This window comes from Prionailurus bengalensis, chromosome B4, assembly GCF_016509475.1.
Source record: "Prionailurus bengalensis isolate Pbe53 chromosome B4, Fcat_Pben_1.1_paternal_pri, whole genome shotgun sequence".
Taxonomy (NCBI): Eukaryota; Metazoa; Chordata; class Mammalia; order Carnivora; family Felidae; genus Prionailurus; species Prionailurus bengalensis.
In genome coordinates, this window is record NC_057358.1 from 110,745,112 (window position 1) to 110,770,660 (window position 25,549).

Here is a 25,549-nt window from a genome sequence, read left to right on the forward strand (position 1 = left end):
ACACACTTAAAATGGTCATCATTTTGATTGACTAAGCCACAAAAAGTATTCAAAGCCTAAGACAACTTGCACAGGGTGGATTTATAATAAGCATTTCATAAATCGTGGAAAGATGTTTACTTGCAGAGTAACCCAAACGATTTTAAATTAAGTCAAGGAACACAATCCAGTAGTTAAAATGAATCATCGTGGATCGGCACATTATAGGTCAAAGGCATGTCACAAAATATAAGCAAGTTGCAAAGTGGTATATGTACTACAGTGTAATTAACATAAATATGAAAATATGCAAAAAATACAGTATCTTCTGGGTGCATAGTTTGCCGTAAATATGAAAGAGCAGGCAGAGTTACTATGCACCGTTGCACTCAACACAACTCTTCAGGCCATGACTTGAAAACACATGGTAGAATGAAAGATTCCAGCTCAAAATACTTGTTCCTAAGAGTCAAATTGCCTGTACGAGACAAAGTGGGGACCACTGGAGATAGGAAAGAAGCATGGTAGTATTTATAATGTTTCATTAAAAATACATATTTATGGAGCGCCTGGGTGGCTCAGTCAGTCGAGTGCCCAACTCTTGATTTCAGCTCAGGTCATGATCTCATGGTTCACGGGTTTGAGCCCCACACTGGGCTCTCTGCTGACAGCACAGAGCCTGCTTGGGATTCTCTCTCTTTGGCCCTCCTCTGCTCTTGCTTGCTAAAAAAAAAAAAAAAAAAAAAAAAAAAAAAAGCCAAAAACAAAACTGTACAAGTCAAATTCCAAAAATACCTTCTTCAAATACTAACAATCAGTAAACTCCTAAATGGCAGATAATTTCCTGTCTTAATAGAATGTTCTCATCTCTTTTGTCAGCTCTGAAAAAGAAACACAGAAATGTACCGTTTACATACCAAAACATCCATCCCGGGGACATATTTGAGGGCTATCTTATAGTCTTTTGGAAGATTTGCCACCTACAGAGACCAGAAGAAAAACAAAGAAGGAAAAAAAATCCATGAGAAAATTCATATATATCAATTAATCATTATTTTTAATGGTTTGGAGGAAAACATACACACGTGTCATATCGTTGTTAAGTTACCACTGAATTTCAATATTTACATAGTGATTTTCCTTTCTTGATTTCCCTTTGTAATCACAGGCACTCTCAAAAAAAAGAAAAAGAAAAAAAAAAAGAAAGTGACAATACAAGTCTTTTGGACTCCAAATTCAATAATGAGTGACTAAGTATAATCCATTGAATTTTGGAAACCTCTAAATTTCAATTTTTACCTGTGGCCTTGGAATTCCCTCCCAGGACTAGTTTCCTACTGTCTCACCAAAGAATCAATAATATGATGTGTCTTCTTTGTTTTGGGTTCTTTTGCCAGTGGTTTTCAAAGCGATGTGTCAACATCACCAGGGAACCTGCTAGAGATGTAACTTCTCAGACCACATCAGACCTACTGAATCTTACTTAACAAATTCTCTAGATGACTTTGATGCAAGTTTGAGAATTTATTGATCCTAGAAAAAAATGTCAGTGAAACTTCCAAAGAACTACTACTTATGAGATCCAAGTGCTTTCTAACCTAACTTGTAAAGATTCAGTTCTGTGAGAGAGCTTAATCTGCTTCCCCAGGACTTAAGAAAGGTCTCAAATGTTTACCTAGCTTCTTTCACAGGCTTTTAAAAAATATCTAACACATTTTTATCGGTCATTGTGGCATATGTTGACCAAACACCTGATCTGGAACCAAAGCTAAATTCTGTACTTTGGTTTCTCTCATCTATAAAATGGAGATAAAAGTACCCATGCCCAAATAGTCAATGTACGAACTAACTGAATGTGCCAAACACATCATAAACACAATCTAGATTCTTTACTGAGAGATATATTGGCAACTGACTTCTAGAATATATATCCTGGTGTCTTAGAGTTCTAGATTCCCTGATCTCCTTTCCTACAAACAGTACTAGCTCGGTCATGCCACCACTATTACCATTTCCAGCTGAATACAGCCAACAACTGATTCAGACCATGGAGTCTTAAGACAACATATGGTGGAAAAGTGTGGTTTTGCACTATTACGTCTTCAATACATCCCAAAACTTTGCTCTTCCCCACATTAAGCTAGGATCTTGCTCACGTTTGCTGGACTGGGTCACCTCCGACAAGTCTCCCGTAACACAATCTGTATGTTTCTTCCTGGCCATGCCAATAGCTTCTAGAATCTGAGAAAAATTTGGTGAGAAAAGAATCTAGGCACAGGCATAAGTAGTCAGAAGGGAGCCAAGGGAGCGACTGCTCCCTCGTGCTTACCACCATTCTACCTCCAAGGGTACATCTTACTCATCTTACACTCACCTTAGTCTGGAGCCTAGCCTTTTCTGAATATGTAGTATGTGCCAGGCACTGTGCTCATGAAGGGTTTCTGTTGCCTCATCACATCTAGTCTTCCGATCCCTGTGACACATTATCTCTATTTAACAGACGGAGAACTTGAGGCTCAAAGAGGTCCCACAGCTACGACGTGAGGAGTATGGACCAGAACTAGAACTCAGATCTTGGACAGCAGTGCCTCCCTTGCCTCTTTGTTCTACTACACATTTCATCTACTATCTGCACATTTGTCCTGGGTACGTTCTTCCTCTCAAATTTCTCCCCACGCTTCCATGATTTCTTTTGTCTTTTGGATCTTCATCCCCATGTTTGAAAGGCAAAATTACCCAGTCATTTTATGTAAGCCCTGCTGGCAAAGAAACAGTGGACACTTCCACATGTGTAAAAACTGGAATTAGACTAAGCAACAACATTCTATTATGTTATGAGCCAACCTTGTAAATGAAAGCCATTCCAGATGGAAAAACTGGACAAGAAATGGCAGGTGTTCCGAACACAACCTGCTAGCCCCTTCTTCAGGATAATTTACATTATCTATTTCTATCCATCTTTATAAAATTGACAGAATTCGTATTCAGCAAATTTAGGACCTGAGTATATATATACATTCTCCTAACAAGCAAGAAGAAATATAAGGGATATGGTCAATTAATTTCATTATTAATTTATATACATAAATTGGTTCAAAGAAGTCAAAGAAACCTTACAAGAAGTTCTCTGACCAACAGACTGAAATCTCTATACCTTATTACTTGGGGGGAAGGGGTATATAATAATAAATTCGCATTAAACTGATTTGCTGATATTTAATTTCTGATAGGATGAAAAGTAATAGTATTTCTAAAAATGCTTCATAATCCATAACAAATTTTCATGTACAGTCTGCCACAACTTCATGAGACATATATTATTATGTCTATTTTATAGATGAAGACATGGAGGCCCAGAGGGGTTAATTGGTGTCTCCAGGTAGCAGAGCTCAAGAGTTCCAGATGCAGGAAGGATACAAACCTGGCCCCACGTGCTGGGCTCAGTAAGTCATCTATAGGGCAGTCTCCCTTTATTATTTTCTCAGCTTACATTGGTTCCTTTCCAATTATATTTGGAAGAGAACTTAGGGAGAACTTAGGGAGTCAAGTTGTAGATTCTTATGGTTGCTTCATGAGTTACTGTATTACTTTCCAAGCACACAAGAGTGTGTTAAAGAGCACTCAGCACAGATAACCTTGTGATAAATTCAGCTTGATATACATGGATCATTATAGGAAGTGTGACAGTATAGAGGGAGCCTTGGGCCCGGAGTTTAGATGTTCCTTTGAGTTAGTCTGATGTAGGACTCACTGCACAGGTGCTGGGAATACACTGTTCGGGTTGGATCCAGGCCCTCAGCCTGGTAACTCAGAGATCTTGGGCAAGTTCCTTAATCTACTTTAGCCTCAATTTTCTCCTACCTAGAGGAGAGGTCGTATGCAAAGACAAAGAAATGGGAAAGCACAAGGTGTGTTTGGGAAATCGTGGACAGATAAATCAAGCTCCAGCAGGTAAGAGGTAGGAAATATGCCAGAAAAGCCACATGAGAGAAGCACTTGAGTGTTGGGTGAAGGCAGCCCACTAGAAGACAGTGAGGTTTGGTAAGACACGTTTTACCAGAACCCTACAGCAAGTCACTTCTTCCTTAGACACATCGTTTCTTCTCTATAGAACCTCTATTTGTCTCTAAAATAAAGGGAACAAACTAGTTACTGAAAATTGAGTCTGATCTAACTTTCTCACAGAAGAAGTGGTGCTGCATTAAATGTCTAAGCAGGGAGGGATGGGATAGTAAATTCAGAAAGATTGGTCTGCAAGGATGGATTACAGCAAGGACAGAAGAGAGACCAGGAACAGTTTAGAAGACCACTAGGAAAGTGTTCAACATGTATTAAATATGCCTGTAGAGACTGGAAGCTGAAAACAAAACAAAACAAAAAGCAAAAACCCAGGAACGAGGCTTAGAATCTAGGGAAGTAGCCCGTTGGTAGGGTCAAACAGATAAGTAATCAAAACTGTAGATTCTGAAAACAAATCTATTCTAGTTTCTAAAATAAGTTCAGGGCAAAATATAAAATAATGAAATGGAACTTAACTGATTAAAAATTTTACTGAACGCCAAATTATCCCAGTGAGCTTTGTGATTTGGAGTATGAGGATGTCAGTACTATGCCAGATTGTAAAATGCATAAAACAGCAACACAAGTCACTTTATGATGGGCCCACTCTACTAGATGGGCCCCTTTGGCTGTATTTTTTGGATGTCTTGAGGACTGATCATACTCAGTGACACTGGGAAGAACAAAGAAAAAAATGCATAAGGGGCAGCATGCAGAAATCCTGAAAACTCAGCCAAGAGAAAGTTTTTTTATGCCAAATTGTCACTGGCTGCATAGCAGGCCCTAAAGGTGTTTGGACTCAGGAGAAAAAGAACTCAAGGTTAGAACATTTAATGCCCTCTCTAGATCGCTAATCTAAAATCTTTGGAACTCATAATTCAAATGTCGTTGAGGTCTCTAAGTCTTATGAAATAGTGGCTTCTTAAATGTCTTTGCTGAGACACATACTTTTCTCCATTGTTCTCCCCAAGTTCAAGGCAACAATCAAAATACAGGAGTGGTAACTCATGGTTCCCTTGACACTGTACATAAAATGTTGCACATAACAAAGCCTCTGGGAAAAGAGTCCACAGTTTCCAGAGTTTCAGACCCAGAGAAGTTAAAGAGCTGCTCCTGTAGAGGGGGGAAAAATTTATGCTCATATTTAAATATTACAGCCTACATGTACAGCTTAGTGTAATGCTGGTTTTCAGAAATAACACAGGAGGAAGCTTTTTGCTTTTTAAATTTTCCCTTGTAAGTCATCTCCTGTTAATACTAACAATCTAATTCACCAGGACAACTGTCTTCGGTTTTCACAGGTATTTGTTTTTTGATAATAACTCAATTAGCAACTAAAACAAAGTTAAGATGGCAATTTTACAAGACTTTTCTGAGTCATCGTTTCTCAGTGAAGAATACCTAAAAGTTAGAAGACTCTTCTCCCTCCGAAACCAAAAACGAGAGAGAAAGAGAGAGAGATTAAAAGAACATCTAGATTATATTCACTCCCTCATCATGTGACTACTACTTAGGAAGTAAAATTCAAGAGGTTACAATGATAGTTCTTAAAACTGCAGTTGACATTTACATCTTTTTTTAAAATTTATTTTTATTTTTAATATGAAATTTATTGTCAAATTGGTTTCCATACAACACCCAGTGCTCATCCCAACAGGTACCCTCCTCAATGCTAATCACCCACTTTCCCCTCCCTTTCACCCCCCCCCCCCAATCAACCCTCAGTTTATTGACATTTACAGCTTAAATTAAGACATCATACATTATTAACTAGGTTCTTGTGTTCCAGAAACAGTTACAGGTTCAAACCTCTCCACTCAGCTTCCTATTTCCAGATAAGGATGATCAGGTCACTTATCACTAGGTCTCAGCTTCCTAATCAATAAACAGGGGGTAAAAATAATTACTTCCTAGGGTTGCAATGATTAAAGGGGACAATGTGCTTTGCATGATACCTGGATACTCACACAGTAACTACTGCTTTAAAAAGTCAAGGAGTAGGAGACATAGTACCTAAGTGGGTCATCCTACAAAGGAAAAAATATTTTTTTTTTCTTCACAGTAAGTTGGACATGCTTGGTAATATAGCAGGCCACATACTTGTTAGTTTTACAAATATTATTTCTAATATACTTCTGTCCTTTGAATACTGAAAGTCCAAAATTTAGTTTTAAATGGAAAAGAAGATTTCTACTGACCACAGAAGAAATTAAAATGCTAAATATAGAAAACTAATAAAATTTAAAAACTATCCAGTTGTCAAACCATTGTTTTTCAAAGCTCCAAAAAAACAAAAACCTATGTGGTGAGAATTCTATTTGAAGAACTCTGCATTTGAAGAATAAAAATCAGAATTATTCAAAACTGTCCGAAGTGAAATTTATCTAAGATATTTTATGATGTCCCATTATGCTGAACTCCTATTATGTTAAAATAAGTGCCTATCGCAAGACCAGGAAAACCATAAATTCCTGTGTTTTAATTCTATTACACTGATTTGTAAACTGACCTTGAAAGACAGAGTAATTTCACCTTTATAAGATGGGGCTGGGACTGCAGCCTGCCTTAAACATTATTCAAAAGATATTTTAAAATAAATAGGATTTTAAAAAGCAACATGGTCACATTTAATCAAATACCCCCAAATGGAAGAACACCATGATCGCAAATGAAAGAGAAAAGAAACAGTAGGAAGAACAAAAGGAGAAACTAATTTGAACTATTTCAATATTTGTATGCCTCTTTATATTAACACAACTGTTAAAAGCTGTAGCCTAATTATCCCACAGATACAAGTTTTTAAAGTTTGATTCATCCTCTTCCCAGACACTTGACCTTTTCTTTAGGTAGGTCTGAGTTTGCCATTTAAAACAAGTCTTGCAACATTTTTTAGAAACAAAGCAAAATGTTCTGTAAATAGATGAACTATTATGCTGAGCAAACATGCCAGAAGGATTTCAAATGAAAACCATAGGGACTGTAGGGACAGCACAAAGGATCCAAGAAGAAATTAAAAAAAAAAAAATGACATTAAGGTCGTAAATCATGTGCTTCTGTGACATGAGAATCACCCCAAGCAAACAGACTTCAGGTTGGTGGGCCCCAGCGCAAGTTGCCACCTAATGCCGAGGCAGAATCGCTAGAGACTGTGAGAAATGAGTTCAGTCAAAAGAAATTACTGTGAGCAAAGGTAAAAAGGTACTGTCAACCTACTTTATTTCTCCCAAATAGAATATACCAAGGTTATGCTTGCAGAACAATTACCTCTTGTTCCATGCAACCTCCTGGAGTCCAGGCATTACTGAATTATTCTGAAAGGTGCAACCGCACAAAGTATCATTATGAAATGAAAGAATTGCAGAGCTGAAAAGGGCTTCCAAGAAGATTTGTAGTGCTTCTCTTTGGGTGGAGGGGTATCACAGGCTTCTCTGGGAAATTAAAACTATATACCGTGTTCCCAGAAATGTGCATAAAGCGTACAGAGGCACAGTCTGGAGCTCCACTTGTAAGAGTTCGAAGTTTATGAATCCTAGACTCAGAACTACTGATCATGTCCTTGTTCCTTGTTTTAAAATCCAGAAATTGAATCCCGGATTCATTTGTCCAAGATCACACAGCAAAGTAACAGCAGAGCTGACGCTTAAACAAGCCAGTATGCCTGACTTCAAGATGCTCTGCCCCACACTACTTTAGAGTGAGGCTGTGATTATCTGTATCCATACAACTCTGAAGTCACTCATGTTGCTGTCTGAATTAGTGAAATTCATCAGTAAGGATGAGAACACTTTCTCCCCCTGCCCAAAGATGAAAAAAACCCAACCTTAACAAGTATTATGGCTTCAGCAGTCCTGGCACCCTATGACCTAGGCTGCTACTTGGCAACATTACCGTTCCTACACCCCATCTCTACCAGCTGAGACTCCGTATTTCTGCAGTAGAGCTCTGATAGCTGTACTTTCATTAAGTACCCTAAGAAAGTATGATTGAATGATTCTCAGATGATATCCTACAAATGCTGGTTTACAGCAGTGACTTTCCAACATTTTTTTCAGAAGCTCAATTCTTTTTTTTGATAGCTGTACTTTCATTAAGTACCCTAAGAAAGTATGATTGAATGATTCTCAGATGATATCCTACAAATGCTGGTTTACAGCAGTGACTTTCCAACATTTTTTTCAGAAGCTCAATTCTTTTTTTTTTTTTCAAATCAAGTCTTATTTGGGAGTCCAGATACACAAAAGCAGAGTGCCTGAGCAGGCTCTAGGAGCCAGTTTGAAAATCAATGTTGTAGAAGGCACATCACTGGTAAATGGGGCCAGGAGCTGTGCTTCCCTGCTCCTGGGTCTCAGTTTCTTTATTTATGAAACAGTTTGTCTAGATTATCTCTTAAGTTCTCTTTCAGCTCCAGTATCCTATGATCCCACAACACCACAACTACCACTAATAGCTAATAGCTACCACTAATAGCTAATATTTAGCAGGTGCTTGCTGTGTTCCTAACACTGTTCTACTAACTGATTGAATCCTTAAAAATCACTCTGTGAAGTACTATTAATCTTAATACTGATGAGGAAACTGAGGCCCAAAGAAGTTATCTGGCAATAACTATACTTAAAAATCTGTACATACGTTCTCTCTTATTTAATCTATAAGACAAGATTGGGAAATAGAAACTGAGATTTAGAAAGGTAGTTAGTTACTCATCTAAGGTCAAAAAACTGGGATTTAAATTCAGGTCTACCAGGGCGTCTGGGTGGCTCAGTCGGTTAAGGGGCTGACTCTTGATTTTAGCTCAGGTCATGATATCACGATTCCTGAGATGGAGCCCAGTGTCGGGCTCCACACTGACAGCATGAAGCCTGCTTGGGATGCTCTCTCTCTGCCCCTCCCCTCCTTGCTCACTCTGACACACACACACACTCTAAATAAATAAACAAAACAAACTTATAAAAAAAAAATTCAGGTCTACCACCAATTCCAAAACCCATTCCTTAACCAATATATCAGCACAGGTTGGTACATCACAAAATAAATTATATCTATTTAGATTTTATTTTTAGCTAATCTCCATACTCGACATGGGGCTTGAACTCACAACCCCCAGATCAAGAGTCTCACACGCTACTGAATCAGCCAGGTGTTCCTACCACGAAATCTTTTAAATGGCATCCATGCATGTCTTATTACTGTGGTATAAATGATATGTATTCATATTTTTATGGAGATGATTTATCTCCCAAACTAGATTATGAACATTTTGAGGTCAAGGATTATTTTTCTACTTCCTACTCTATGAAATATGGGCTGTGAATCATGTCAATCTGTACTTAGTTAGGAGTAATCTGAGTCCAAGTTTTTATTAACTTGATTTCTTTCATTAATCCAAAGTAAACACACTAATTTCACTAAATCAACTCTTGAAATTAAAATATTTCCCAAGTCAGTTGCTGGAAGGGGTTAAAAACAAAACAAAACAAAACAAAACAAAACAAACACCTTTTTTCAGTCTTAGGATTTCACATTTGCCCTTGGGGTGAGGAACTATATTTTAGTGTCAACATTAACAAGTTATCCCTTTTCCAGGTACTTTTCTCAGTAATGCTTCTTGCCATTTTTCATTGTATCACCTGACAGGTAACAGACGGAGAATAAGCAGATGTTTAAAGACAAGGATGGAAAATCCTGGAAGGTGCTCATAACACCTACTTAGGCCACTTCAAAATACTAGTTTGACATTTCACAGGAAGTAGTGCTTAGTGAGTAGTATTCCTTCAACGCTTAGCAAGTAATAATGCTTAGTAATTTTCCTTGAATACCACGTTAATCTCGGACGTGCGTGGCCTATGGTCAAATATACAATCATCTTCCAACTTTGATTCATTGCCAATATACTTGACATTTGCCCCTTAAGACCACTGCAGGTCTCCATTGCTCATCCCCAGCTCCACGGTCATACCAGCATCCCCAGGAGAACTGTAATTTCCCAGCTATGAACTACTTTAAGCATGTTTTTGAGACTCATATTAATCTGACATCCATATAAATTCACGTAACACAGATAAAGCTAGTCATAGTAAGAATGGGGACATACTAGGATCAAGACACTTTGGTTTCCAAATGTTGACTGAACAGATCATCTAGGACAGGAGTTCTTAAATCTTTCAGAAATTTCTTTAAAATATAGACGCCTGGAGCCCTTCCTCAGACTGATCATTGTATCAGTTTTTTGGAGTGCTGCCCAGATACCTGTAATTTTAATAAGCACCACAGGTGATCACGATGCTTATCACAGCAAAACTCATCAGGTCTTCATTCACTAAACAAACATTTAATGAGTGCCTTCTGTTGATATAAAATTTAGAATATAAGCATATATTTTCTTTTTAGTGTAGTTTCTTGGATCACAAATTAACAAGTAACTTGAGGAATAGGTCCATGCTCTATGTTCTTTAAAAAACAAAATCAACTTTCCTTACCACATCTTTATACCCAATATCTAGCAGGGAAGATAGCAGGAAAATGGTGCACTGCTTTGATCACCAGCCCCTTGAATTAAGTGTGTTGATATATCTTCAGGTATTGCATCAGAGAATACTTTTTAAGCCTGGACCCCAGGGCATCTTTCTAAGGAATCCACATAAATTGCGTGTGTGTGTGTGTTATTAATTCTGCATTGAGCCTAAGCCAGAAAGACTGTGACCCTAGTATTAAACTTTTTTTTTGAAGTTTGGCTATGAACCCCAAATAAAATATAAACCAGGAAACGTATATAAAGAGTAGGAAAGTATCTCAACAAATAGCACTTTCTTTTCTCCATATCACAACCCTTATCTCTTCCTTATTCTCGTATCATCTCTGTTCTCTAGACAGTTTTCAAGTAACAGAATGCCACTTGGCTATTTTGAACCAGGAATTTGTGAAAAACGCTTCTCAAAGTTTGTTCATGCTGAAATCACATACTGCCGCTCAAGTGGGCACACAAACACCCCCCCCCCACACACACACACACATCAGGAGAGTTGGGAAGAATCCATTCCAGATGCTGTATTATTTCCCTCTCTGTGGTGTGCATTTTAAGAGAATGGTGGCATGAAACTGGCAGTGACCAAGGGGCACTGGTGTAAGATTGCTTTTGCTGAGAGAAGAGTTCCAATGTGGCAAATGTGGGAGAGAAGTCGTTCAACATTTGGGTAACAAACCACTCCTCCAGCTATGTTCTCACACGGGTCACCCACCCACCCACATGTGACAGGGTCTTTGTGTTGTTGGAAAGGGGAGAATGGCCATCTCAGATCTTTTTTGTTAGGCTTGTTAGAGAATAGTAGGAAGGCATGTGGAGGGGGATAAGACACACTGTGGAACCCAGCACCAAGCTGGTGCTGCCACATCAGCACAAAGAGAACTCTTCGGTGTCCTTCACTGCCTGTGATGGAGATGAAAAAATGAGCAAAGAAACAAAGTCACCGCAGTGATGTACCAATTTTACCCACAGATTCTCCATGACCTTAAATATCTCCCTACCTGCCCTCTAGAAGCCCTTCAGAATAACTCCAGGATTTCTCTCCTTGTCTTAGAAAAATACTAACTTGGGACAGGAAAAAAATGAAGTCTTTTTCAAAAACCACAAGAAACAAAAATTCACAGCTATCGAAAGCATTCCTTACTTACCAATTTTGTAACGTCTTTCACATCATCAGTCACACGGTTCCTGCAGAGCCCTTTAGTTTTGACCAGAGGGTTAAATAGGAGCAGCTGAAGATAAATGCAAGTGACAATCCAAGTCTAGATGAAAACAGAAAAACTGCTGGTGATGACCAGTGAAAAACTGTAATCACTCAAACGATTGCATCTTATACTTTAAGGTGGAAAGGACAATCTTTATTAAAAAAAAAAAAAGAAAAAAACAAACAAAAAACTACTGCCTTAAATATAACTTAAATGCTGAGTGTTCAAAATATGCTAACCAAATTTTTAAAAAATTGTCTGTTAAAATGTGGTTTGGATTTTCATTTCAATGACATTATTGTTAACTCTTGTCAAAAGCTTTCTAAGGCCAATTTCCTAGTGGCAATTAGGAATGAACATGTAGCAACTTATAAAGGATCTACCACTAAAGGTGTTTTCTTTTTTAAACTAGGAATGTATGAAATTCATACCTTAAGGCACCAAAAAAGGCTTTCTATACTTTAAGTGTAGACTGCTTGGCAAGTAGCAGCAACCCCTGAGCAGTGCTTTAAATCCGATAGTATATGATAGTACTCCAAGTGAGGGAGAGAGATGTATTTTTAGATCTGGGACAGAATTTAACCTCATTTAAGAGACATCAAAAGAATCATCATTTTTAATCACAGCTTTTAAACCACTTAATAAGGAAAAACATTTCCTTAGTGAAGAGGAAGACATTCCTGAACCCTAGCATGATCGATCGATCTCTCTCTCTCTCTCATGCACACACACACACACACACACACACACACACACACACACGTGTGCTCACACACACTTCTCCTTGAAAATCCCACCATGTTTTGTAGTTACTTTTATGCAGGACTTATTTTTTCTTACTACACTAGATTCTAGGTTTTTAAGAACCTGGGCACCCGATTCTCTTTTATTTTTTTATTTTTTTTATCCTTATAACACACAACACAGCACCTTGCACATTAAGAGCTCTTTATGTAAATATTGGCTGGATGGATCAGTGACCAAAGTAAAAACTGTCCAATGCTTCAAATTCAAATCCAATTTATTGAGCACATATTATGAAACAGGGACTGTGCCAGTCACTAGAGAAACAAAGGTGATGAAGATGCCCTTGAAACTCAGAGGCAGGTGCATAAAGAACACACACACTCTATGACAAATGCTTTGAGAACACAAAGAAGGAAGCAATTAATCAATTAACCTTAAAGGAGGAGAACCCCTTGGCAGGAAGACAGTGCCAAGAAAAGCCAGAAAAAAAAAATGGGACTCTGGCTGGCTTTTGGAGGACAAGGAGGAGCTTGCAAGAGTGGACAAAGAAGGGACACGCATTCCAGGAAAAATAAACAGCATGAGCAAAGGCATGGATATCTGAAGACATTTTAAAATGTGATGGTAATCTTTTAGGAGTTAACATTTGTCTATGGCATCTTACAATTACACAAAGTCCATGTGCACATGACTAGAAACCTTTCCTATTTATGTAGCTAGCCAGGTACTTTTTATTTTTTATTATTTTTTTTTTAATTTTTTTTTCCAACATTTATTTATTTTTGGGACACAGAGAGACAAAGCATGAATGGGGGAGGGGCAGAGAGAGAGGGAGACACAGAATCGGAAACAAGCTCCAGGCTCTGAGCCATCAGCCCAGAGCCCGACGCGGGGCTCGAACTCACGGACCGCGAGATCGTGACCTGGCTGAAGTCGGACGCTTAACCAACTGCGCCACCTAGGCGCCCCGCCAGGTACTTTTTAAAAACACTGGATTATTTTCAACTAATATCTGCACACTAACTAGGTGTCACACTGGACCAAGTGAACATCAGCATTTACAAAATTTCTGAGAGTACAACGCTACCTACATAGATAAGAGTGGCTTGTAAACAAAACCTAAGCCTTTTCATTGTTTTAGCATCATGACCTATTCTAGCAGTAATCCTGTTTAAGTTTGGTTAAGGCTACTTTGAACACTGAGGGGTCATTCTGTTCATAGCACTGTCTCCCTTGGATTGAAATGAAGACTAAATTGTGCAAATGATTTCCTGAAAGCAACCAGGATGTTCTTCAGCAGGTGGATAAACTGTGGCATATCAGACAATGGTATATTTTTATTAAAATATTAATATCAATCATTAATCATTAAAAAGAAATGAGCTATCCAGCCATGAAAAAACATAGAGGAAACTTAAATTTATATTATTAAATGAAGGAAGCCAATCCAAAGAGGCTACCTACATACTGTATGATTCCAGCTATTAGGACGTTCTGGAAAAGGCAAAACTATGGAAACAGTAAAAGGATCAGCGGTTGCCAGAGATTGTAGGGGGAGGGATGAATAGGTGGAACACAGGATTTTTAGGGTAGTGGAAATACTCCGTATGACACTATAATGGTAGATATTGGCCACTGTACATTTGTCCAAACTCACAGAATGCAACATTAAGACTGAACCCTAACATGAACTATGGACTCTGGATGATTAAGAGGTGTCAATGCAGGTTTATCAGTTGTAATAAACATACCACTCTGTGCATGTGTAGGGGCAGGGAGCATATGGGAAATCTCTGTACTTTCCTCTCAATTTGCTGTGAACCTCAAACTGTTCAAAGAAAGAAAAAAAAGTCATTAAAAAAAATCACTTCACTGTGGTGAGAACAAACTTTAGGGTAGCAATAGGTAGAAGAAACAGACCACTTAAGGGCTATTGTTATCACCCAAGCAAGAAAGAGCTGTAGCAATGCACTGACCAGAATTGGTTTGATTCTGGATGTCTCCTGCGGGCTCAGCCAATAAGATTTCCTGATAGCTGGGGTGTGATTTGAAAGAGTCAAAGGTGACTCCAAGGTTTCTGGCTTGAGCAAATGAAAAGATGGTACTACCATCAACTGAAGTGGGAAGGCTGATGGTGGGGAAGGTCTGGAGGTCAGATTAGGAGTTGAATTTTGAGCGTGTGAAGTTTGAAATGTCTTTGAGATATCTTACTGATGATACCAGGTCATGATATTTAAATCTGGGTTTAGGAGGTAAGTTTGGGCTAGATACATAAATGACAGCCTCTGATGTATAAATGGAATTTTAAGCAAAGAGTGGCTGAGTCCATCCAGGGAATAAGTACAAATGGAAAAAAAAAGAACAAAGGACTGGGTCCTACAGTGCTCTAACTGTAAAAGGTCTGGCAGAAGATTTAGAAAGCACAAAAGAATCTCAGGGAGAAGCCAAAGGAGTAGGAGGAAGCCGAGTTTAAAAAAAGAAAAGTTAGGTTAAGGAGAATGAGGTCGAACTACGTCAAATACTCATAACAGGTCAAGTAAGATGAGAACTGAGCACTGACCACTGGATTTGGCAGAGTTCAGGTCACTGGTGACATTATCAAAAACGGTTTTACTGAGGCAGGTGCAGGAAAAAGCCAGTGGGGTGTGGGTTTCAAAGAACATGAGGGAGTAATTAGAAACAGTGAATGTAGACAGCTCTTTTAAAGAGCTGTCCTTCAAAGGGGAGCCAATAAGCAAACGAATAAATAAAAACAAGTGGGGTAGTAATTGGCAAGGACTTGAGGGAGGGGAGAGTTTTCTCTGCAAGTTGGTAGGAGCACTGGGAAGTGTGTATGCCCCTGGGGCTGATCCAGCAGGAAGGTGCAACTGGGCGACGTAGGTCAGAAGAGAGGCAACTAATTGCTGGAGCAATGTTCTTGAGAAGGCAAGAAGCGGGGAGATCTAGGCATCAAGCACAGGGGCTGGCCTTACGTAAGAGTACATACAGTTTACCAGTGCTATCAGACAGAATGTCCGAAAATGTGATGCAGATGTGGGTGATTTTTCAACAATACGGTGAATGACAGCTACCCTCTATGTGTGCCAAGCATTTTGTATATCTGGTCATAAACAAACTTCAAGTTTCATATATTCTAATTCTAATGATGGAGAAATTGAGCTACAGAGAGATTTGGTGACTTCTAAGTGGTAAAAACCCAGGTCTGTCCACAATTCTAAATCCCGTGCTCTTCACCACCCAATACTGTCACACTACTCCCACAAAGCTGTCACATCATTGGTGAGAGTTCCAAATAGCACAGTTCTAAAACGGTCATAATTTTTAAAATATTGAGCATATCAAGACAAGCATGTTCCATAATCCATGTCAGTTGAATACTCTATGTTTTTCAGATTACCATAATTTTTAATATGTTCTATTAGTTTTTAAAAATATACTAATACAGACTTCTATAACAATTGCAAAATAATGTCACCAAGGCAGCGTCAAAATATTTTTTTTTGCATCAGTTATATACAAATACCAGTGAAGATAGATTCCTATAAAATGAGCAAAAGCCTATTTGGTCAGGGCTAAAATTAAATCTGTTAATACATTCACACATCTCTGACAAACTTGTATTTCTTGAAGCACTTTATTTTAAAGCTGTTAAATAAACTTACGTTGTAATTTAACTTTGTATATACTTAGCGAGTAGTAAGGAATAGTCACCTTTTGTTAAATTCAACAGTTCACTCTGGCAAAACTAGACATTACAATAGAGAAGAAATCATAGAGAAATGTCCCTCATCAGTGTTCTCATGAGAGCGCTGAAATGCAAAGCCTATTTCTTTGTATGGAAAAGTAATTTTTCAGTATTATTCTATAGAGAATACAGACATTTTTCTAACAGATAGTACACGCACTTCCTTGACTTCTTAAACGGTGGGAAGAAGTACTAAGCTTTACTTTTTTTTGATGATTCAGGTTCATCAAATAAAAGAGAGACTAAGTGAAATAAGCCAGACATAGACAAATATGATATGATCTCACTTACATGCAGAATCTAAGAAAGAAAATAATAATGGTAACAGAGTAAAACAGAGTGGTGGTTATCAGAGACTGGGGGATATCTAGATCAAAGGATACAAACTTTCCAGTTATAAAATGAGTAAATTCTGCGGATCTAATGTACAGTAAGGGGACTGTAGTTAATACTATGTTGTAAAGGCAAACTATGAGGGGATAGTTTGCTGTCATTTCATGATGTATGCTTATATCAAAGCCATCACATTGTACACCTTAAATATATACGATTTTTGTCAGTTATACCTCAATAAAGGTGAGGGGAAAAAACATTCCAGGTATGCAGTTGTGACGACCTTTGCCTAAGTAGCTCCAAATTACTGTATTTGACTGAATGACTATTTTTAAAATGTTATTTTAGTTTTTGTCGGCTGGCTTCCCAGTTTACCAGCTTCTCCCAGTCTGTCAGGTCATTACTTGCAACATAGTTTACTGCTAGTATGCCTGTTTCTAGCCTCCTGCAGTCTCAATGGCAAAACACAACACATGGACCACAGTGGGTGCCTATGGTAGTCAGAACTCTGGCAAAAAGATGGCCATGCCCTAATTCTTGGAGCTTGTGAATTTTTTGCTTTGTATGGCAGAATGGACTTTACAGATGTGTTTAAACTAGGAACCTTGAGATGGAGAGCCTACGCCGTATCTTCTGGGTCCAAGAGAGTGCTACAGCTCCTCACAAACTAAGAAAGTTTTCCAGCTCTGGTGAGAGAACCGCAATAAAGGAAGAGGCAGAAGATGTGACATGGTAAGGACTTTACTTGCCATTTCTGGAAATGGGCCAGGAGTCAAAGAATACCAGTGGCTTCTAGAAGCTGAAAGAGCAAGGAACAAAGTCGACCTCAGAACCTTCAGGAAGGAACATGGTGGCCCTGACACCTTGATTTTAGCTCAGTAAGTCCACCAAGTTTGGATTTCTGAATCTACAGAACTGTGACATAATAAGTTTGTATAGTTTTAAGTGGCTAAGTTTGTGATAATTTGTTATAGCAGCAACAGAAAAAAAAAAATCAGAGCTTAAGAAACTCACTTTTTGAATGAATCAATGCATGAATGGTATAGTGTTGCAATGCCCAAGCTTTTCTGGTAAGGAAAATAAACTGCCTCTGTCAGTATTCTGGGCCCCCAACCCCTGCTTTAAGCAAAGCAGCTCAGCTTTTTTCCTGCTTTATTTGTTCATGCTTCTGGGTAAGATTTTGTTTAAACAAAGGTTTCCAAGGGTAAGAGAGAGAGAAAACACACACACACACACACACACACACACACACACACAAACACATGCTTTTGAAAACTGGTGGTGTGATGGCAGAGAACAGAACATGAATCCAGAAAACCTCTCAACTCCTTTACCGTGTGACCTCAAGTAAGCCAGTTAATTCTTCCAAATGTCTGTAGTGTATAAGAGGACAATAATTTTTGCCTCACGCACTTCATGGAGCGATGGTGAGGGGATCAAATAAAAACTTTTCCAACTACAGGTGCTGTGCAATTATTTGCTGTGCGGTTTGTAGGTTTTAGATAGTCAAGGAAACCAGGGAAAGAAGGGCTTCAAACTGAACACTCAGGGAAAGGACTTTACATAGTCAATCTTTCATGAACAAAGAATAGGACCTTTGGTATGGATATTTTGACACCAGTACTGGTTTCACATGCGTTTTTCAATGTATTTTTTTTTTAAATTTTTTTTTTCAACATTTATTTATTTTTGGGACAGAGAGAGACAGAGCATGAACGGGGGAGGGGCAGAGAGAGAGGGAGACACAGAATCGGAAACAGGCTCCAGGCTCTGAGCCGTCAGCCCAGAGCCTGACGCGGGGCTCGAACTCACGGACCGCAAGATCATGACCTGGCTGAAGTCGGACGCTTAACCGACTGCGCCACCCAGGTGCCCCTTCAATGTATTTCTTAGTTCTCAACTGTGTTGAGAGTAGCTCCAGTTAACGCTGCACTTCCAATTAAGTGAGGTATTTCCCCATCTTCGGTTTCACACTCTTCCTCTTTCTCTAATTTCTGGAAACCCTAACAAAGGTACAGGGGTACCTAAATGTGGGGGCGTGCACGCACACACACACACCCTATTGGAGATAGAATGCTGAAGCAAAATGTCCCTGTGTTTGTGACTTCTGCTCTAAAATGTATCTTTTCACTTTGGGCAGTCATCTCACTGGTTTTTTGTTTTGTTTTTTGTTTTGTTTTTCCTGTAACATTCTCTGCTTCTGCGTACGACATTTTTTCTTTGGCTACTTTGTTTTAGCATCCTACAACTTTTCTCTCTAGGTCACGCTCATTATGTGATAACCTCTCATTTCATGATAACCTTTCATTGCACAGACACATTAAACTAATCTTATTGTTGGCAGTTCTAGATTTTTTTATTTGGAGGCATGCGTCAAAAGTGTCCCCCACATACTCCCCACATCCCGCAGAATTCCAATAACCCTTTCATTGCTAATAGTTGCCTTGAAATTATTTACATGATTTAAAAAAAAATGAGAAATCTGTATGTACTGTTAGAACTAAGCCATACAATAGAAATAGTTCTGGTAGAGGGAAATATAGGGAATTAACATTCATACTTCATAATAAAAGCAGATCTTTTTCTGGGGAGTTTTTATAGTGGCAGATCATACTGAAAAGATCCTTTGAAGAAGAGGGGGAAAGTTACAGGAAGAGGCCAAAGACCCTGAAGACCTGAGACCGATGTCTCATTTTTGTTGAGAACCAGTCTCAGTAGATCCCAGTGGGACATTCATCTGCTCGTTAATTCTTCCTGAACATAAGAACCTTCCTTACAATAAAAAGCCACATGCCAGGAAAAGGAGCTGCGAAATCCCCCTAAAGCAAACTATTTACTTGATCTGAACATGTGTTATGACACAGAAGTCGCTTTGCAAACTTCTTTCCTTTGGTAGAAACTAACATGATTGCAGCCCAAGAACATCAGGGGAACATATGCTGTTTGAGAAATCAGAAGATTCCTAGCTTCTAAACTTAAAGAAAAAAAAAAAATCCCGCAAACTTTTCTATGAACTTGAGAAGCGATTTTAAAATAAGTGTTGCCAGGGCCCACGTTACAGACTTCTCAAAGTCAAAAAGGTAGTGCGGTGTCTGCGTAACTCGTTTTCTTTGTGCACAGACCTACAAAGTGGTATTGGGTCTGCCCCGAACAAAACACCAGCTGCTGCCAAAAACAACATTCATCTTCTCTTTAATCTGGAATGCCAGCTAGCGAAGCAGGCAGTTCCCTTGTAGCCCAAATGTGCTTTGGAAACAAGCCAACTGGCTTAGCTACCCAGAGCCAGGAAAGCAAGTTACCAAGATACAGGTATAGTAATTAGTCCTGAGTTCAGGTCTTTTGAGGTCATATGAACCATATCCTTCAAAAATAATCGTAATGTAAACTACCAACAGATTCTGGTTTGGTGAATAACCATTTAATTCTACAGGACTTCTTCTTTCAGATTAAAAAAAAATTTTTTTTCATGTATATTTTTGAGAGACAGAGCATGAGTAGGGGAGGGGCAGAGAGAGAGGGAGACACAAAATCTGATGCGGACTCCAGGCTCCCAGCTGTCAGCACAGAGCCGACGTGGGGCTTGAACTCACGAACTATGAGATCAAGACCTGAGCTGAAGTTGGACACTTAACCGACTGAGCCACCCAGGTGCCCCTTGATTTCTAATCTTTAAGTAATATACCACTAAACATTCTAGAGAAAATACCGAATCATCCTACACAAATTCTTCTCTAGTGATCATCCAGTAAGCTCAAGGGGCAAAGTAAACACTTAGCACAAGCCTCTCAGGAAAGCAGATGTTAACAGGGTAGCTAAGTGAAACTCAAGCCAGCTTCAAGTCCAGATTGGTGCACTAGAATCTTGTAAAGATCTACTTCCATATCTCTCCATGCAGATGCTTTTGTGAAGAAGTGAAATAAAAATACTCTAGGGACACGTGGGTGGCTCAGTCGGTTGAGTGTCTGACCTCGGCTCAAGTCATGATCTCATAGTTCTGGGAGTTCAAGCCCCACATGGGCTAGCTGCTGTCAAGCACAGAGCCCATTTCCGGTCCCCTGTTCCCGTCTCTTTGCCCCTTCACCGCTTGCAGTCTCTCAAAATTAAAAAAACACTAAAAAAGATCCTAAAGTATTGGTGATCGCTAAAACATGTTAATATGCTCTACTAACAAAAACTGAACCACCTAGAAATGAATTTTTTAATATGAAAAGACAATGGCTTTAATGTAAACAGGGAATTTAAGAATTTCAGTGGATTCAATATATGGGAAAAAATGAGAAAAGTCACTATTGATAGTCCTTACTCTAAAGGTAAATGCTATTTAAAGAGGAAATGACTCACATGTATAGACTTCTACTAAGGGCCACACACAGGAGGAACAGTTTGCAAATATTACATATAACCTTCCCACCAATCAGATTTTACAGGTTAGTAAAACATGCTTCAGTGGGATTAAGTAACTTGTTTATGGCCACTCTGCTAGTAAACCCCTGAGCTGGGTTTAAACCAGTATCTACACTATACTAGGAAGGAAAATCCTGGGCTAGTCACATAATAAAACTGATTTCATTTATATTTAATGAACTATTCAATTTTTTCGAAAATACCTACGCTGTGGATGGCGTATAGGTCCATTTAGCTGAATCAGTTTTTGATTGAAGCCACCATATCAAATTATTACTAGGCTGGGTAAACAAGTAGTACAGGTAAATCAAGTTACACTTCACTGTAGGTTTTTAAAAAATTGCATAGCTAGAGGGAGGGGAAAAAAAACCAAAGTGATAAGTTGTTCCTTCTGATAAAAACAAAATTAAGTGCTTTCAGACTTCTAAGAGCTACCTATTCATTTAACAAACATGTATGGGAGTGCCTGGGTGGTTCAGTTGGTTAAGCGTCTGGCTTTGGCTCAGGTCACGATCTCATGGTTCTGGAGTTCGAGCCCCGCGATGGGCTCTGTGCTGACAGCTCAGAGCCTGGAGCCTGCTTCACATTCTGCGTCTCCCTTTCTCTCTGCCCCTCTCCCTCTTGTGTTCTCTTTCAAAAATAAATAAACATTTAAAAAAACGTATGGCGTACCGGATAGGTATGTAAGATAAAGACACAGCAGATGTCTTCTTTGGCCCAGGAGGGACAGCTAAACCTGACTTTGGGGGAACTGAAGGAGAGGCTCAGAGATAGCTCCTGGGAGATGACCCCTTCTTCGGGGGTGAAGAGCAGGTAGCCAGATCAAAGAAAGCAGGGGTGAAGACACCTGGCAGAGGAAGTAGGAAGTGCCCATAGAATTGAGAAAACAGGGCATTTTCATGGAACTTCACATTGATGACATGACTGGAAAATGAATTTCAAGGAATAAATAATAAAACAGAGGAAGCTAGAGAGATAGGCAGAGGTCCTCCCAATTTTGCTAACTGGTGTGGATTTTATCTTAGAGACATGGGGAGCTCTTTATCTTAGAGCAGGGGAGGATCAAGATCTGATTTTAGAAAGGCTTATCAGGCATCAGAATGAAGGATAGACTGGGGCTTGTGGAGGTCACTGAAGTCATCAACTAGGACAGACGCAGTGGGAGTGAAGAGAAATGGAAATGGACTAGTTCAAGAGGATATGAAGTTGAATGGGACTTGGGTGATGGGCAGAAAGTGTGTGGGATAAAAGGAGGAGGAGTCACAAATGACCTCCAGTTCCAGTTTAGGTGACGGGGTAAAAAGTAGAGCTATTCACTGAGCCAGGATATGTAGGAGAAGTGGTAGCTGGAGATTATTGGAAGTTATCACCGAAAACCTTGGGGGATAACCCCTCTAAGGGGGAGAAGAACTGTCTGCATAGGAGAGGAGAGAATGAGAAGCGGAGCACGAGAGGCAAGTCTGTTGATTGTGGGATCTGCAATCACTGTAAAAAGAAAGCACAAGAGGGCAAGTGTGAGCAATAAAACAGGCACTGAAAGAGGTCAACCTGATGGTTGCTGAAAAATACCTAATGGGGTTGACGCTGCTAAGGATAGTTTCCACGGAGTGACACAACCAGGAATCAAACCACAGTGATAAATGAGCCAGGGGGAAATTTCAAGGCGATATACTACAACAGCTTGAAAAGGAAGGAGAACAGGTAATCTGGAAAGGCTAGAGAGTTCACTTTAGTCTGGGTAGAAGCAAAGACAGGTTGGAAAGAGTGGAGCTGTAATGATGCACTAAGCTTTCTTCTTTCTTAAAGGGTCTGTGCCTGGGAACAACTCCCCCTGTGGTCCATGACAGCCAGGTGAGCTGCGAGGCTTGGCCACTGTGGAAATCCCTGCAAAGAACTTCTACCTCAGGCTAGAATCTAGGGCCTAGGTGTTCAAATTTTGCTATTACTATTTTGGAATAGACATGTACAAGGCAGAAGCATTTGTGCCAGCAGTAGACATTACGTCATTAGAAACAATGGTAATGTAAGTCATTAGCTATTCATAAATACAGCAGTTATATAAAAACAGAAGGAAAGAATTCCCCCAAGCAGTATAATCTGCCGTATTTTAGGGAAATGCTGGTTGATGACTAAGTCTAATCAATTTTATGAGGATGATATGTAACAAACCAAACTATGCTAGAAAATTGCTAGGTGCTAGTTTAATGTTGAACCTAGATGTACGTATTTGTTGCCAGATTTTTTTTTTTTTTTTGATGTAAGTATACATTTTCAAAGAAATAAGAGACAGACCCCCAAATTGGCAAAAGTATAGGAACATAGAAAAAAAAATTTAGGGCAGTTTTGAAATTCAGATATTCACCTTCAAACACTCCACAGGCAAAGGACCTTGTTCACCATTATGTCAATTAGCTGCTCTTAAAATTAAACCACAATATGCACTCCCAGTGTCGTAGCTTTCCAACAAACAGCTACAAAAACGCAAATTGTAATTTATACTCTCTCAACTATGTGACTCACTTCTGAAAGTGGGATCGCATGTAAATCAAAAGCTCTGCAATTTTTGAAAACTTGTAAAATCTTCTGCACTCCCAACAACTGAGAGATGGAAAATGAATGCAGATTCCAGCTGCTCTCTGATCCCATGTGCTGAATTTGGACTGAATGACTCCCCTATAGAACTTCTTGTGTTTTGTTTTGTCCTATGGTTGCAATTAAATGGGCTCAGATGTCTTGTCAGATCAGCTACCAGGAGTCTTACAAGTTGGGTCTCTAAGGGACTTTTAATCTTTTAATTTTTAAGAACTTAATCTGAGGAAGCAGCTCAGAAAATCTCTGAAGGTCTTCTCACCTGGGCTTTTTTTTTTTTTTTTACCACATTAAAATAAACCAAATCTTTATACTATGCTTTAACTGCTTCCAACAGCATCAAAACCAGTGGGAGTTAAAGGCATAAACTCAAAGAACACTCACAATCTTGATCATTTTCTCCATCACATCAGATGATAAGCCCAGTTTGCAAAGGTCACGGCATAAGCATTCCTGATTATGCAACGTGTGCTAGATACACCAACTGCTTTGGTTGAGTTGAATAAACTGTTCAAATGTTCCCTGCTTTCACTGAAGGTGCCCTAACCGGAAACAGCGTTTCGGGGGGGGGGGGGGGGGGGCGCGGGGAATTGGTTGTCTTACCTTTAGAAGAAAATGTAATCATCCGGGGTGTTTATGAAGATTTCAGATTCCTAAGCATCATACAGAATCAAAATTTCTGAGGGTGCATCACAAAGATGTGCACTTATAACAAGCCCTCCATGTGATTTTTAGGTATTCTTTAAAATCTGAGACATGCTATTTTAGGCTGTACTAGCTCATGGGTGCTATATCATTACAGAAAACAAAAAGGTCTAAAAAGGTAAATGAGGTTACATTTGGTTCAAGGGCTACATATTAGATGTTCTGGATTTAGAGCAACTTGAAAAAAGGAAAGCTAAATGTAATGAACAGTGTAGGAGTAGTGAGCGTCGAGGATACTACGGATTGGCTCTTTCAATTCCTACTCCATCTCTCTCCTAGCATATTCTCCTACACTGTGGTGGCTGCAAAACTTCCATTCCTTTGTAGTCAGCTACAATTGCAGATGTGACTTAGGTTCTGGCAATCAGGCACAACTCTGCAAGACTGATGTGGGAAGGAAATTCTTGAGAAAAGAAGCTGGGTGTTGGGCATGCATTTTGCTCCCTTGGGTGGTAATGCGGACAGAAACTCCCTGCCATCAGTAGCAGTAAGAGCTTCCTGCATTAGCTGTAACAGTTTTACAGACAGTGGTGGATTTAACTGGGTTCCAGGCAACCAGAGTATTCCGGAAGCTCAGACTCCTCTTCTAGCCCTTCCAGTGGTTTTATAAGCCATCAAATACATTTCATTATATCCCCCACTCTGTTTAGCTGGAACGGTTTATCCCATCTGCAACTAACCCCTAAGCAATACTTGGAGAAACAGAACCCAAGTTATTAAGCACTTCTTATAAAGGTTAGTCTAAACTTTCTGTAGGAATTTTCCATTAATGTTTAAAAATTGAAACTAAGATAAGGATCACGTTACAATTTAAGAAAAAAAAAAAAAAAAAGAGAGAGAAATTTTTGATGGTCAACCCCGGAGAATGTTAATGTAATTCTACCACCTAAAGCACAGCAAAGCATCCATCTCTGACATGCCCGGGACATGTTCCTTTGGTAACAGTACACTTCATCAGCAAGTTCATTGTTGATGCAGGAGATAATGTTTAGAACAGAAGAACATCAGCAAAGTAAGACATGGATTCAAATCCTGATTCTGTCACTGACATGCTATAACTTTGAACCAATTATGTAACTTCTCTGAGCCTCAGTTTTCTCATGGGGCGGGGAGGGAATAGCATTTCTTTAGATTTTTGAAAAGATTAATTAAGACAGTATTATGTAAAGCACCGACAAGAGGCCTGGAACAGATCATGACATGACTGCCAATGCTATAGGTATTTTATCATTATTACTACTCCTTTAGATGCTGAATTCAAAA

General features: G+C 39.2%; 1 protein-coding gene across 7 annotated transcripts in view; it reads right to left on the reverse strand.

The window, feature by feature from the left end:
* KITLG (KIT ligand) overlaps nt 1-25,549 on the reverse strand; it is an 86,909-nt gene that overhangs the window by 39,255 nt on the left and 22,105 nt on the right. For 4 of the 7 annotated variants that reach the window (XM_043561982.1, XM_043561980.1, XM_043561984.1 and 1 more), the window contains exons 2-3: nt 11,707-11,820; nt 897-959 (exon numbers count right to left, since the gene is read on the reverse strand). In XM_043561982.1, the coding sequence (XP_043417917.1) occupies nt 897-959; nt 11,707-11,820 (177 nt within the window). Of the gene's footprint in view, nt 1-896; nt 960-11,706; nt 11,821-21,199; nt 21,497-25,549 lie in introns of those variants that run through there. The other 3 variants (XM_043561979.1, XM_043561978.1, XM_043561983.1) reach the window with 2 other exon arrangements.